Raw genomic sequence first — 12,044 nt, forward strand, 5'->3', positions numbered from 1 at the left:
ATGGGTTATTTAATATTTTCTAATTGGTTTGACAGCAAAAATCACAAAGTGTTAGAATAATAGTCAGTTCTTCTGCAACTCTATGTTAGAAAAATTTCATGCTTTAGAAACCGCGCTTAAAGTGTTGGCCATGTTTCTAAAGTGTGATTTTTCTATAACATGGAGTTGCAGAAGAGCTGACTATTATTCTGGCACATTGTGATTTTCACTATTACAGTCAACACTTTTTAAAAGTCCCCAATTTGTCAATTGCATTGCAGTGAATTTGCATTGGTAAAACATACATTATAACAGAAAGACTGTAATAGGAAATGAAGGGGAACAAGAGGCACAAACTTTTTTGTCAACAATAAATACTAATTTAAAAAGTTTCTAAATAAACAAATAGGACTTAACAGTGACACGGCAACTGACCTAAGCAGGCTGCATCAAGGGTCTTAAAAGATGTAACTACAGAGATAGTGGATGCATTGGTTTCAGTCTTCTAAAATTCCCTAGATTCTGTAAACATCATAGTGAATTGGAAAGCTGTACTTGAATGACATTATTCAAGAAAGGATGGAGTCAGAAACTTCGGCCAATAAGCCTAGTATTTGATGCTGGGAAAACAGTGGAATCTCTTATTAAAGAAGCCGTAACAAAACCTTTTCAAAATAAAACTCATTATTCAGCCAGGCAGAAAGGGCAATTGGGTTTGACGAATTAATTAAAGCTCCTTTAATAAACAGGGTGAATAGAAAGGAATTAGTAGATGTGGCATGTTTGGATTTCCAAAAGGTGTTGATAAGGTGCCACATAAAAGCTTACTACACAAGTTAGTGGTGGGCATGATAGAATGAAAGGAATAGGGGACTGAAGAAATAGAGAGCCTGAATAAATGGGTTATTTTCAAGTAGGTGAGTGTCATAGTGTTGAGGTCTCAAAGCTATTTACAGTCTCTAAAGACTTGGGTGAAGAGACTGAGTGTACCGCAAGGAGGTTTGCTGACGCTGTCTCAAAGTTATGCTATAAAGTGCATTCTGAAGAGGATGTTATTTAAGTGAAGAGTGATTACAGAATGCTTCAGTACAGAGAGATCTCTAAGCATCCTCAGGAAAGTAATGTTGACATTCAGGAATAGTAAGTGATTGGGAAGACAAGTGAAATATTAGCTTTTATTGAAAGGAGAATAGATTATAAAAGTCAGGAAGTCATGCTACAACTGTACAGGATATTGATGAGATCATGCCTGTAGAATTAGATGTATTTTTGATCTCTATGTAAGAAGGAATGTACTTGCATTAGAGACAATTGCGTGAAAGTTCACTCAAGTTGATTTATGTAATGAGGGGGCTCATTACATAATATTACATGTGCCTCACTGTACTTTAAACAATGAGAGAGATTCTTCCTGAAACAGAAGATCCAGAGAGGCTTGAAAAGGCTAAGAAGGTATTTCTCCTTATGGGAGTTTCTAGAGCAAGGGAACATAGTTGCTGAATAAGGAATCAAGTATTTAAACAGAGATGAAAAGGAATTTCTCCTTCAAGCTGACTATTAATCTATTGAATTTTCTGTCTGAGGGAGTTGTGGCAACTGAATTATTGAATATATTCAAAGTTGTGTTGCACATATATTTGACGATAAGATAAAGGTTATACGGCCAGACAGGAAAGTGAAGTTTGAATCCAAGATCACATCAGACATGAACACATTGAATGATGGAGCAGGCTAGAAGGATTGTATAGACAACTCCTGCCCTTTTTATTATATTACTAGGTAAATATTTAATGCATGCCATTAAATAGATCCCTTTGATGTGTTTGTGGTAATATATAAGAAACTACTTGAGTTCACTGAACAATAATAGACCCAGTGTTCAAATGTTTTAGTTTCTTGACACCGTTAGAAACCAATTCCTATCAAATCAGAATATCATGACCTGATTACCCAGTTTCAAAATATGAACTTTCAGAAAGGGATTTCATTATAAATTTAAGAATTGCAGAAACTTACAAACATTATAAAACCAATATATGCCCAAAAACTTAAAACCGTTTACTAAACTTCTTCCTCCTTGACCCTGTTTGGTAGATTTAAGATTGTTGGGACCTCCCAAAGCACAGCTATCTGGCAAAATGCAGAGTATGGGGATAACAAGGTCCTTCTCAGGATGGCAGTCGGTGTGACAAGTGGTGTTGAGCAAGGTGCAGTATTGGGACCACAACTTTTTACTTTATACATTAACGATCCAGATGAAGGAACTGAGGACTTTCTGGCTAAGTTTGCAGATGATACAAAGATAGGTAGAGGGACAGGTAGCTTGAGCAGGTGGGTAGGCTGCAGAAGGATTTGGACAGGTTAGGAAAGTGGACAAAGAAGTGGCAGATGGAGTACAATGTGGGAAAATGTGAGGTCATGCACTTTGATAGAAAGAATAGAGGCATGGACTATTTTCTAAATGGGGAGAAAATTCAGAAGTCTGAAGTGCAGAAAGACTTGGGAGTTCTAGTCCAGGATTGTCTCAAGGTAAACTTGCAGGTTGAGTTAGTAGTTAGGAAGGCAAATGCAATGATGGTAATTATTTTGAGAGGACTTGAATACAAAAGTAGGGATATACTTCTGAGGCTCTGTAATGCTCTGCTCAGACCACATTTGCAGTATTGTGTGCAATTTTGGGCCTCATATCTCAGGAAGGATACTGGACTTGGAGCGTGTTCAAAGGAGGTTTACGAAAATGGTCCCAGGAATGAAAAGCTTAACATGAGGAATGTTTGAGGACTCTGGCTCTATACCCAGTGGCGTTTAGAAGGATGAGGGAAGATCTAATTGAAGCATATAGAATACTGAATAGCCTGGACAGAGTGGGTGTTGGGAGGTGTTTTCATTGGTAGGAGAGACTAGGATGTGAGGGCACAGCCTTAGAATAAAGGCAAGACCTTTTAGAACAGAAAAGGAGAAACTTCTTCAGCCAGAGAGTGGTGAATCCATGGGAATTCATTTCTACAGATGGCTGTGGAGGCCGGGTCATTGAGTATATTTAAGACTGAGATAGATTCTTGAGTATCAAGGTGATGAAGACTTACGGGGAGAAAGGAGAATGGGGTTGAGAAACTTATCAGCAAACTCAATGGGCTGAATGGCCTAATTTCTGCTCCTGTGACTTATGGTCTTATGTCTTTTGATCTATGAGAATAGGGTAGTTCAGTCAACAGTTTTTAAGCTGGTGATGACATTATATAAGATTTATTCACACTGTAATTCTTTCCCAGTCACTAATTCGCAATGACTAATGCACTATCACACTCAATCACTCAATTACTCACTTATTTACTCACATCCTGTATCTCTTTCTCACACCACAGGGGAAGGGAACCGCTTGTAGCCAGGCTGCTCTGTGGAGTGAATCTCAGGGACTGAGGGCAGGGAAAGGAGCCATGTGCAGTCAGATCGCATTGGGGACTAGGTGGACAGAGCCATTTCCTGCCAGAGAGAAGGCAGTCTCAGCGGAAGGATGATTAGGGATCATCTTCAGCTACTTTAAACTGACCAGGTGGAGTTGGCTGCAGCAATCTCTGATGGAACTGTTCCCGGCACAAGACAGAAAGGAATTGATTCCAGTTTATGCTAATGGGTCAATAATTCTTGTTGTTCAGACTAACAGCAATCCTTGATATTAATCTATTATTGGAGTAGTTTGCACCAGATTAGTTGCTTTGGTTACTTACCATTTTGATTGATATTCAACCATTGAACCTGACCTGAACAATGAACATTTCAGTAAATGCTGTCCTGGGGTCTGCTGCACTTTAATGCTGCCATTAAAGATTTTGGACTCAAAATCCCCAAATTTAGTCAGCCGTTCCTATTGAGGGTCATGACATGTGTTTTGGGAAGCCATTCCTTAAAGATTGAAATGTTGGAGGCTGTGATCTAACATTTCAATGCTTACACTTTTGGCACTCATTATATCATTAAAAATTGGAAGTGAATCGCTCAAATATTACCAATTTAGTTTTATTCTACTTGATTCACTTCATTGCCTATTGAGATTCACTGATTCAGTATAGTTTGTTTAACTACATTGACCAGCCTCATCAATATTTTGGAGTGGAACTCCCATTTCCCATCTTCAGTTAAAATCAGCAATCTGAGTAAGTGTCCATTGTGGTTCAAATTTGAGGGTTTGAAAAATCTGGTTGAGGATCATAGTTTCCATTTCCTCCCTCTCAGCTGGAATGTTACAAATGAAACCTGTCATTTCAGCTAGGGCAATTAGCTATACTTTTAAAGTATATTGTATGATACATCCAACAATTAAGTATCAAAATCACCTTATCATGCTTATTTTCCATCTAACATTTTAGAAACATTACAAAATGTAATTGAGAGTACACCGGTACAAGAATTAGCGACACTATCATTTTTTTAAAATTAAGATGTGTTTGAATATACTCTGTGCTCCAAACGTTCTTTGACATAAGATGCATGTTAAAAGAAAGATCAACTAAGTTGGACAGCAAGGTGGTAGAGGGCTTGGAGATATTGCAAACTCAAATTATATTTTAAAAATCTGTAGAAGAGTGCTAAACTGGAAGGTTACTTTTGAGAATTGTGGAAGCAGTATCGTTATACCTGGTTCTAAAACCTAGATCTCTGATTTGGCTTTACTTCTCTGTAGGGAGACAGCAAGTGTTAAGTTAAAGCTCAGTAATTCCTGTGACACCTCAAAATTGGAAACGCACAAAAGTTCAGCAACATCTGAAAAACAATCATGCGGTTTTAGGTGTCGATTTGACCTGCTATTCTAATTATGAATTGTGTAAAGTGACATCGGTTGTCCAATTTCCCTTGATTTTCACCATTCATTTCATACTTCTCATACTTTTCACTTACCAGCTGACCTGGGTCTGCAATCTTCTGTAAAGGCACTTGAACAAAGAGTTGACTCGGGGGAATCTGTAATCTCTAGAATTGGTCATTAAGTATATTCATGATATAGAGACAAGAATAAATTCAAAGAACTACAGATGCTAGAAATCAGACACAAAACAGAAACAGCTGGAAAAATTCAACAAATCTGGCTGCTTCTATGGAGAGAAAGAAGAGTTAACACTTCGGGTCCAGTGACCCTTCTTTAGAACTTTCTTCAGAAAGAAGAAATTCTTTCTTTCGGCAAGTTAATCAGTAATTAAAAGTCATACATGACAATAATTGGCACAAAAACTTCCTAAAAACTTAAAAATTTTCTTTCCCCACACAGTTTTCTGATCTACACTACTTGAAAGGGTAGTAGAAGCAGATTCCATTCAGAAATTTGTAAAGGTATTTGGGCATGTACCTGATGATAAATTTGCAGGGTTATTGTGGGAAAAACCTGCAATGTGGGACAAAATCAGACAGCTGTTTCCATGAGCTGGCACAGCATTACTTACTAAATGTGCTCCTATGCTTTAAGATGTCAGTGTATGGAATAAGCTGCCAAGGAAGTGGTGGAGGCTGGTACAATTACAACATTTAAAAGCCATCTGGATGGATTCATGAATAGGAAGGGTTAGATGAATATGGGCCAAGTGCTGGAAAATAGGACTAGATTAATTTTGGATATCTGGATGGCATGAACGAGTTGGACTGAAAGGTCTGTTTCTGTGCTGTAAATCTCTATGACTCTGTTATAATTACAGAACTAGAGTCCCTGATTATACATATGGTCTTGGATTTCTTCCTGCTTCCTAAATTCTAGAGCTCCATCCAGTGGCTGAGTATGCTTACAACAGTAGCTATACTTTTACTTAGATACACTGTATAAGTGATGTACATGTACAGACTTCAAAGCTTTCTAGACCTATGGCATTTTCCATCTGAATTTCTGCTGCTCCACTGTGCTAGTGATAATGTGCTATTATTTTGATTTCTTACCTGTTATCCAACTTATTTTATAGCTTCTAATCTACTTCCATGAAATCACTGGCTTTCCTTGAGCAGCTACGTGAGCTTGGAGAAGAGATATTGGGAGAAGGGAGGGAGATTTTATAGTGATTAAGCTGGGTGAATAATACTATGGAGCTGATTCCACTGTAACATTAAAAAAGACAACCTTGCATTTTTCTTGAATTGTGTTACACATTATAAAATCAAATGGTCAAAGGAGAATACAAATGATTGCATTAACAATATAAGCTTCTAATCGCATTTTCTTTTTTCTTGCAGCTTTTCAGGGAAGTAAGAATAATGAAATGTTTGAACCATCCAAATATAGGTGAGTAAATTTTCCATATCTTTGAGGACTAAATTAGGCACTGAAAAAGTTTCTCCTGTTGAAACATGCTCACATAAAGTAATGAGAAAACCTGCTTTGCTTTAACTCTGGACTGATAAACTCTACACTAAGTCTAATGATACGCTTCCATGATAGACTTGGACAAATATCTTCTGGCCTAAGATAGAATTGTTGATTAGGCATCCAACCGCTCAATAAGAACTTATGATTTCACCAATGACTCCCCTGTTCAATTGTAGTAAGAGGTTTGTTCATTAAACACAGAAAAACACTGAAGAGCATTCTTCATGCATATATGTTCCAATAATGCTGTAGTCAATGGAAACTCTTCCTTCTTTGAGGTATTCTTAGACTGTAAGTTGATGCAGTAGGCCTTCCTGTGTCCATCAACATCAATATGCACTTGAGCCCCATATCCTATTTTGCATTCTGTGTTGTTTTCCTGAGCTAAAAACATTGAATGAAAAGTCCTTGTCACATTAAACCCCTTCCGTAGCATCACAGCTTGATGTTCTGGAAAAAAAGCATTAGTCACTTGTAACTTACAAATAAGTGGGCAAATTCATGGAATTAAGAGATATGTTATGAGTTAGAAGATCTAGAATTTATTGGTTGACAAACCTTGCTCCACTGTTTGTTTTGCACACCTGGAACCTTGCTCTTAGCCTCCTTGTTATTTTACAACTTTGCTGCATTTGAACGATTATTGCCTAATCAAATTGCCACAGAAAGTTAGCTCTGGCAGTACTACCTTTTAAACAGCATGATGGTAATATAGTGCCGATTAATTTACCTGACCTAGAAATTGAACAATTTAAGCTGCTGAACCTCCTTTCTTATGATAAGTTGTCCTTAGAAATTTTCAAAAGGCAAATCTTAAATTTTATTTTGTTTCTTTTATTCCTTTGTGTGTCTTCCTTTCATCTTAGTCCAAACTTTCTTTGCCTCATTACTTCTCTTTCTGTACTTGATTAGACTGACTAATTGTCCCCAGCTATCCTGTCTTTTTCTCAATTCTCAAATCTCATTGAGTAAATAAGTATACTGCTCATCTTATAATTGGCTTCAACCCCTTCTGTCTTGTTGTCCTCGTTGAACCACTACCAGCGTGCAATTCCAGCAAATTACAGTGCAAACATTTCTATGAACTGAAAAATGCAAAAAAAAAGTATGGCTAACAGACCATGCCACAAGATGACTGGCTGCAGTAAAGCCCTTTTCTGTAATCTACACCAACATTCTATCTCTTCCCACACCCTTAAGTCCACTCACTTTGTCCTTCTGTCCATTGATCCACCATTAGACTTTAGTAATCTTGACCTAAATTTTTAGAGTCACTTCCTTAAGACCCTCTGCTTTTCTTCTTCCCTTCAGCTTTAAAGCATTTTTTAAAACCTACTTTCCAATATACATAAAGCATTTGATAGTGTGTCACATGGCAGGTTGGTTTGCAAATTAGAAATGTTTCAGATTGATGGGTACTTGGCAGCATGGATTAGGAATTGGCTAAAAGATAAGAAACAGAGGGTAGGTGTAGATGGGTAATGGCTTAGTTTGGAGGCAAGTTGAAAGTGGTGTTCCCCAGGGAGTGGTGTTGGGACTCTCGCTTTTCCTGATATAATAAACGATTTGGAAATGGGTGTTGAAAACAAAATTTCTAAATTTTCAGATGACATTGAGGGAGAATAGTGAATTGTGAGGATGTTGCTGAGTGACTTCAGAGACATATTGACAAGTTGTCAAATGGACAGACATGTGGCAAATGAACTTCAACACAGAGAATTGAGAGGTAATGTATTTTGGAGAAGAAAACTGAGGTACAGTACAGGCTCAGTGGTACAATTTTGAGAGGAATACAGAAGCAGAAGGACCTCTGGGTTCATGAACATGGTTCCCTGAAGATGGCAGGCAAGTTGAAACTGTTGTTAAAAAGGCTTATAGGACCATTGGGGTTATAATTAGAAGCATAAGAATATAAAGGTAAGTGAGTGATGTTGCACTTCTACAAATCATTGATCAGACCATACTTGGAGTGTTTTGTTCAGTTCTGGTCACCTTATTTAAGAAAAATGTTAAAACACTGGAGAAGGTGCGAGCCAGATTTACTGGAATGACACCAGGAATTAAGGACTTTAGATACGAGGAAGAATTAGAGAGATTGAGCTTATGCTCCTTAGAGCAGAGGAGATTAAGGGGTGACTATACTGAAATGTTCAAAATTACGAACAATTTTGACAGGACAAAGAAGGATATTCTGTTTCAACAGGTTGGTATGTCAGTAACTGGAAGTCACAATTTCAGGATTGTCAGCAAGAGACCTGAGACAGAGATGAGAAGAAACGTCTTCATTCAGAGAAACTTCTTTATTCAGAGTTGTTGAAGATGATGAATGGGATTCTTATCAAGTAGGCTGCTTTGTCTTGAATGAGGTCAAACTTCTTCAATTTAAGCGGTGCTCATCCAGGCAAATGGGGAGTATTCCATCACACTTCTAACTTTTAGATGGTAAACAAGATTTATGGAATCAGAAAGTTGATTGTCTACCACAGAATTCTCAGCCTCTTTTCTGCTTAGCATCTAAGTGGTTGGTCCAGTTTGAAATCTGGCCAGTGATAATACAGGATGTTGATAGCGGGAGATTCAGCAATGCCAATGCCATTGAATGGCAAGGTCAGCTGGTTAAATTCTCTCTTGTTGGAGATGGTAATTGCCTGGCACTTGTATGTACTCAATCTTACTTACCATTTATCAGCACAAACCTGAATGTTGTCCAAGGCTTGCTTCATATGGACACCAACTGTTTCATTATCTGAGGAGTTGCAGATGGTGCTTAACATTATGCAATCATCAATGAGCATTCTTACTTCTGTATTAGATCACAGAAGCTTAGGTCATAAGTATTGTAACTGAAAATGATTGGGCCAAGGACACCACCTTAAGGAACTCCTGCAGAATTCCCCCGAAATGAAATGATTATCCTCCATCCAACTGCTTCCATCTTTCTTTGTGCTAGGTATGACTCCAGCCAGTAGAGACTTTCCCCAATTTTTAATGACTTTGATTTTTCTAGGGCTTCATAATGGTTTTTCTATTTAGTGTTGCCTTTATGGTAAAGGACAATCACTTTCATCGCAACCGTTAGGTCATTTATTTTGACCATATTTGGAAAAAGGCTATAAAAAAGTGAGGAGCTGAGTGGTCCTGGCAGAATCCAAACTGAATGCAATGAGCAGCATATTGCTGAGTAAGTGCTATGCAATGGCTCTGTTGATCACTTTGCTCACGATGGAGAGTACATTCGCAGCCACAATTGTCTGAGTTGAAATTCTCCTGCTTTTTGTGGACAGGGCATACCTGGACAATTTCCCAGTTCCTGGGTAGGTGCTAATGATGTAGCTGGACTGGGAAATTGTACTACATTGGAGTGGATAGTGGGGAACCAATAGATGCATATTTGGACTCCCAGAGGATATTCGACAAGATACCTCATACAAATTTAAGTCAAAAGATCAGTGCTAATGGTGTTGGATGAAGTATATTTGCATAAATGGAGAATTGGCTGAAGGGCAAGAAACAATGAATGGGGATAGGAGTTCTTTTTCAGGTTGGTGACCTTTGACCAGTTGGGTTCTACAGGGAACAATGCTGTGACTGCAGTGGTTTATAATGTACTTGAATAATGTGGAGGAAGAAAATGAATGTATGGAGAGGTAGGTTGCGAAACGGATAAAGACAGTTTGTTGAGAGACATTGAAAGTTTAAATAAGTGGGCAAGCACTTGGCAAATGGAGTATAATGTGGGAAAATGTGAAGTTGATTTTGAATGGGAGGACAAAAAAATTAAGTGGAGAAAAACTACAGAAGCAGTGACACAAAGGGACGTCAGAGTACTTGCATACGAAACACGAAAAGTTAGTGCATAAGATTCCGTGATTTCCTGCTGCACTTGATAAAATCAGGAAAGCTAATGTGGAATGTTGGTGCTTATTCAAGGGAGTTGGAGTATGAGTAGGGAAGTCTTATTGTAGCTGTATAATGTGTTGATGAGACCACAACCGGAGTACTTTGTGCAGTTTTTGTCCCCTTATTTAAGGAAATATATAATTTAATTGAAGGCAGTTCAGAGAAGGTTCACTAGGATAACCCCAGGTATGAGAGGATTGTCTTATTAACAAAGGCTAAACAGTTTGGGACTCTACTCACTGGAATTCAGAAGAGCGAGAAGTGAGCTCATTATAACATAGAGGATTATTAAGGAGCTTGATAAGGTAAATGCTGAGATGATGTTTCCCTTCATGGGAGAATCGAGGACCAGAGGGCATAGTCTCAGAATAAAGAAGCGCAAATTTAAGACTGTGTCAAGAAGGAATTTATTCTCTGACGGTTGAGAGTTTTTGGAGCTCCTTCCTGCAGATATATGTTGGGGGTCTAGTTCTTGTGTATATTTAAGGCTGAGATAGATTAGTCCTTAATAAAAATGGAAAGAACTGCTATCCCGAATATTCATAATGGGATTTTCTAATGTGAAACTTGAATCCACAACAATGCAATCCACTGAGTGAGGGACCTGTCCATCACCAAGTGTGGTTCCTAAATGAATTAGCTGAGTCCTTTGCTGCTAGACTGGGTTTGCGACACCTGTGGAAATAACCAGCAGAGGGAAAAACATACTTGATCTTACCCTCACCAGTCTAACTGATGTAGAAAGATTTATCTGTGACAGTACTGTGATAGGAGATACCCTTGTGGAAACAAACTCCCATCATCACACTGATCCTTGTGCATGGTACTAGTTACAGATTGCCATCCTGAAAATTCCCCCCTTAAACCAGCTTTCCCTATCTTCTATTAGTTATTTAATCCTCTATCCATGCCAATATACTCCCTCTATTACATGGCTGGTCATAGGAGCTTGCAATGTCAAAGTTGGCTGCCACAATCTACTCTACAACAGTGCAATAACAATAAAACATTTTAGGGGCATTCTGAGGTTTTGAAGTATGGAGATCAATCTTTGTTTGCCCACTCTGGCTGAAGCAAAACAAACAATACTGTTTGCCTAATCCTCTCACACCCAGTTAGTGAAAATAAATAACTTGAATTGAGAGTAGTATAATGGTTGATGTAGTAGCAATCTCCTGATAGCAAGACACTTGCCTTTTGAGTTTTTTAAAAAAATCTTGTATTTGTGAGTAGCTGCTTGAGAGGCACTTCATATCTATGTTTGAGACCAGTTCACTCAATTTAACCATTTGTGCAGGTCAGTAGTGAGAACAATGTAAACATAAAATATTCCCTTTGTCATTGTTCTTCAAAAGATTTCCAACTCAAAAATATCATTTAGAGGTGAAGGGAACAGTTACAGACTTGTAGTTTCCATACTGATTAAACTTGCTTGGGAGCAGAAGTAGGCCATTCCATCATTGAAGCTGGCTCACCATTCAGTAGACAATAGGTGCAGGGGTAGGCCATTCTGCCCTTGGATCCTGCACCACCATTCATTATGATCATGGCTGATCATTCTTAATCAGTATCCTGTTTCTGCCTTATCTCCATAACCCTTGATTCCACTATCCTTGAGAGCTCTATCCAACTCTTTCTTAAATGAATCCAGAGACTGGACCTCCACTGCTCTCTGGGGCAGAGCATTCCACACAGCCACCACTCTCTGGGTGAAGAAGTTTCTCCTCATCTCTGTCCTAAATGGTCTACCCCGTATTTTTAAGCTGTGTCCTCTGGTTCGGCACTCACCCATCAGCAAAAACATGTTTCCTGCCGCCAGAGT

The 12,044-nt window shown here is 38.4% G+C and overlaps 1 protein-coding gene across 16 annotated transcripts in view; it reads left to right on the plus strand.

Annotated features, from left to right (window-relative positions):
* Nucleotides 1–12,044, plus strand: part of mark3a (MAP/microtubule affinity-regulating kinase 3a) — a 175,131-nt gene that overhangs the window by 73,887 nt on the left and 89,200 nt on the right. For all 16 annotated transcript variants that reach the window (XM_043697492.1, XM_043697496.1, XM_043697498.1 and 13 more), the window contains exon 4: nt 6,190–6,238. In XM_043697492.1, the coding sequence (XP_043553427.1) occupies nt 6,190–6,238 (49 nt within the window). The remainder of the gene's footprint in view (nt 1–6,189; nt 6,239–12,044) is intronic.

This window comes from Chiloscyllium plagiosum, chromosome 10, assembly GCF_004010195.1.
Source record: "Chiloscyllium plagiosum isolate BGI_BamShark_2017 chromosome 10, ASM401019v2, whole genome shotgun sequence".
NCBI lineage: Eukaryota > Metazoa > Chordata > Chondrichthyes > Orectolobiformes > Hemiscylliidae > Chiloscyllium > Chiloscyllium plagiosum.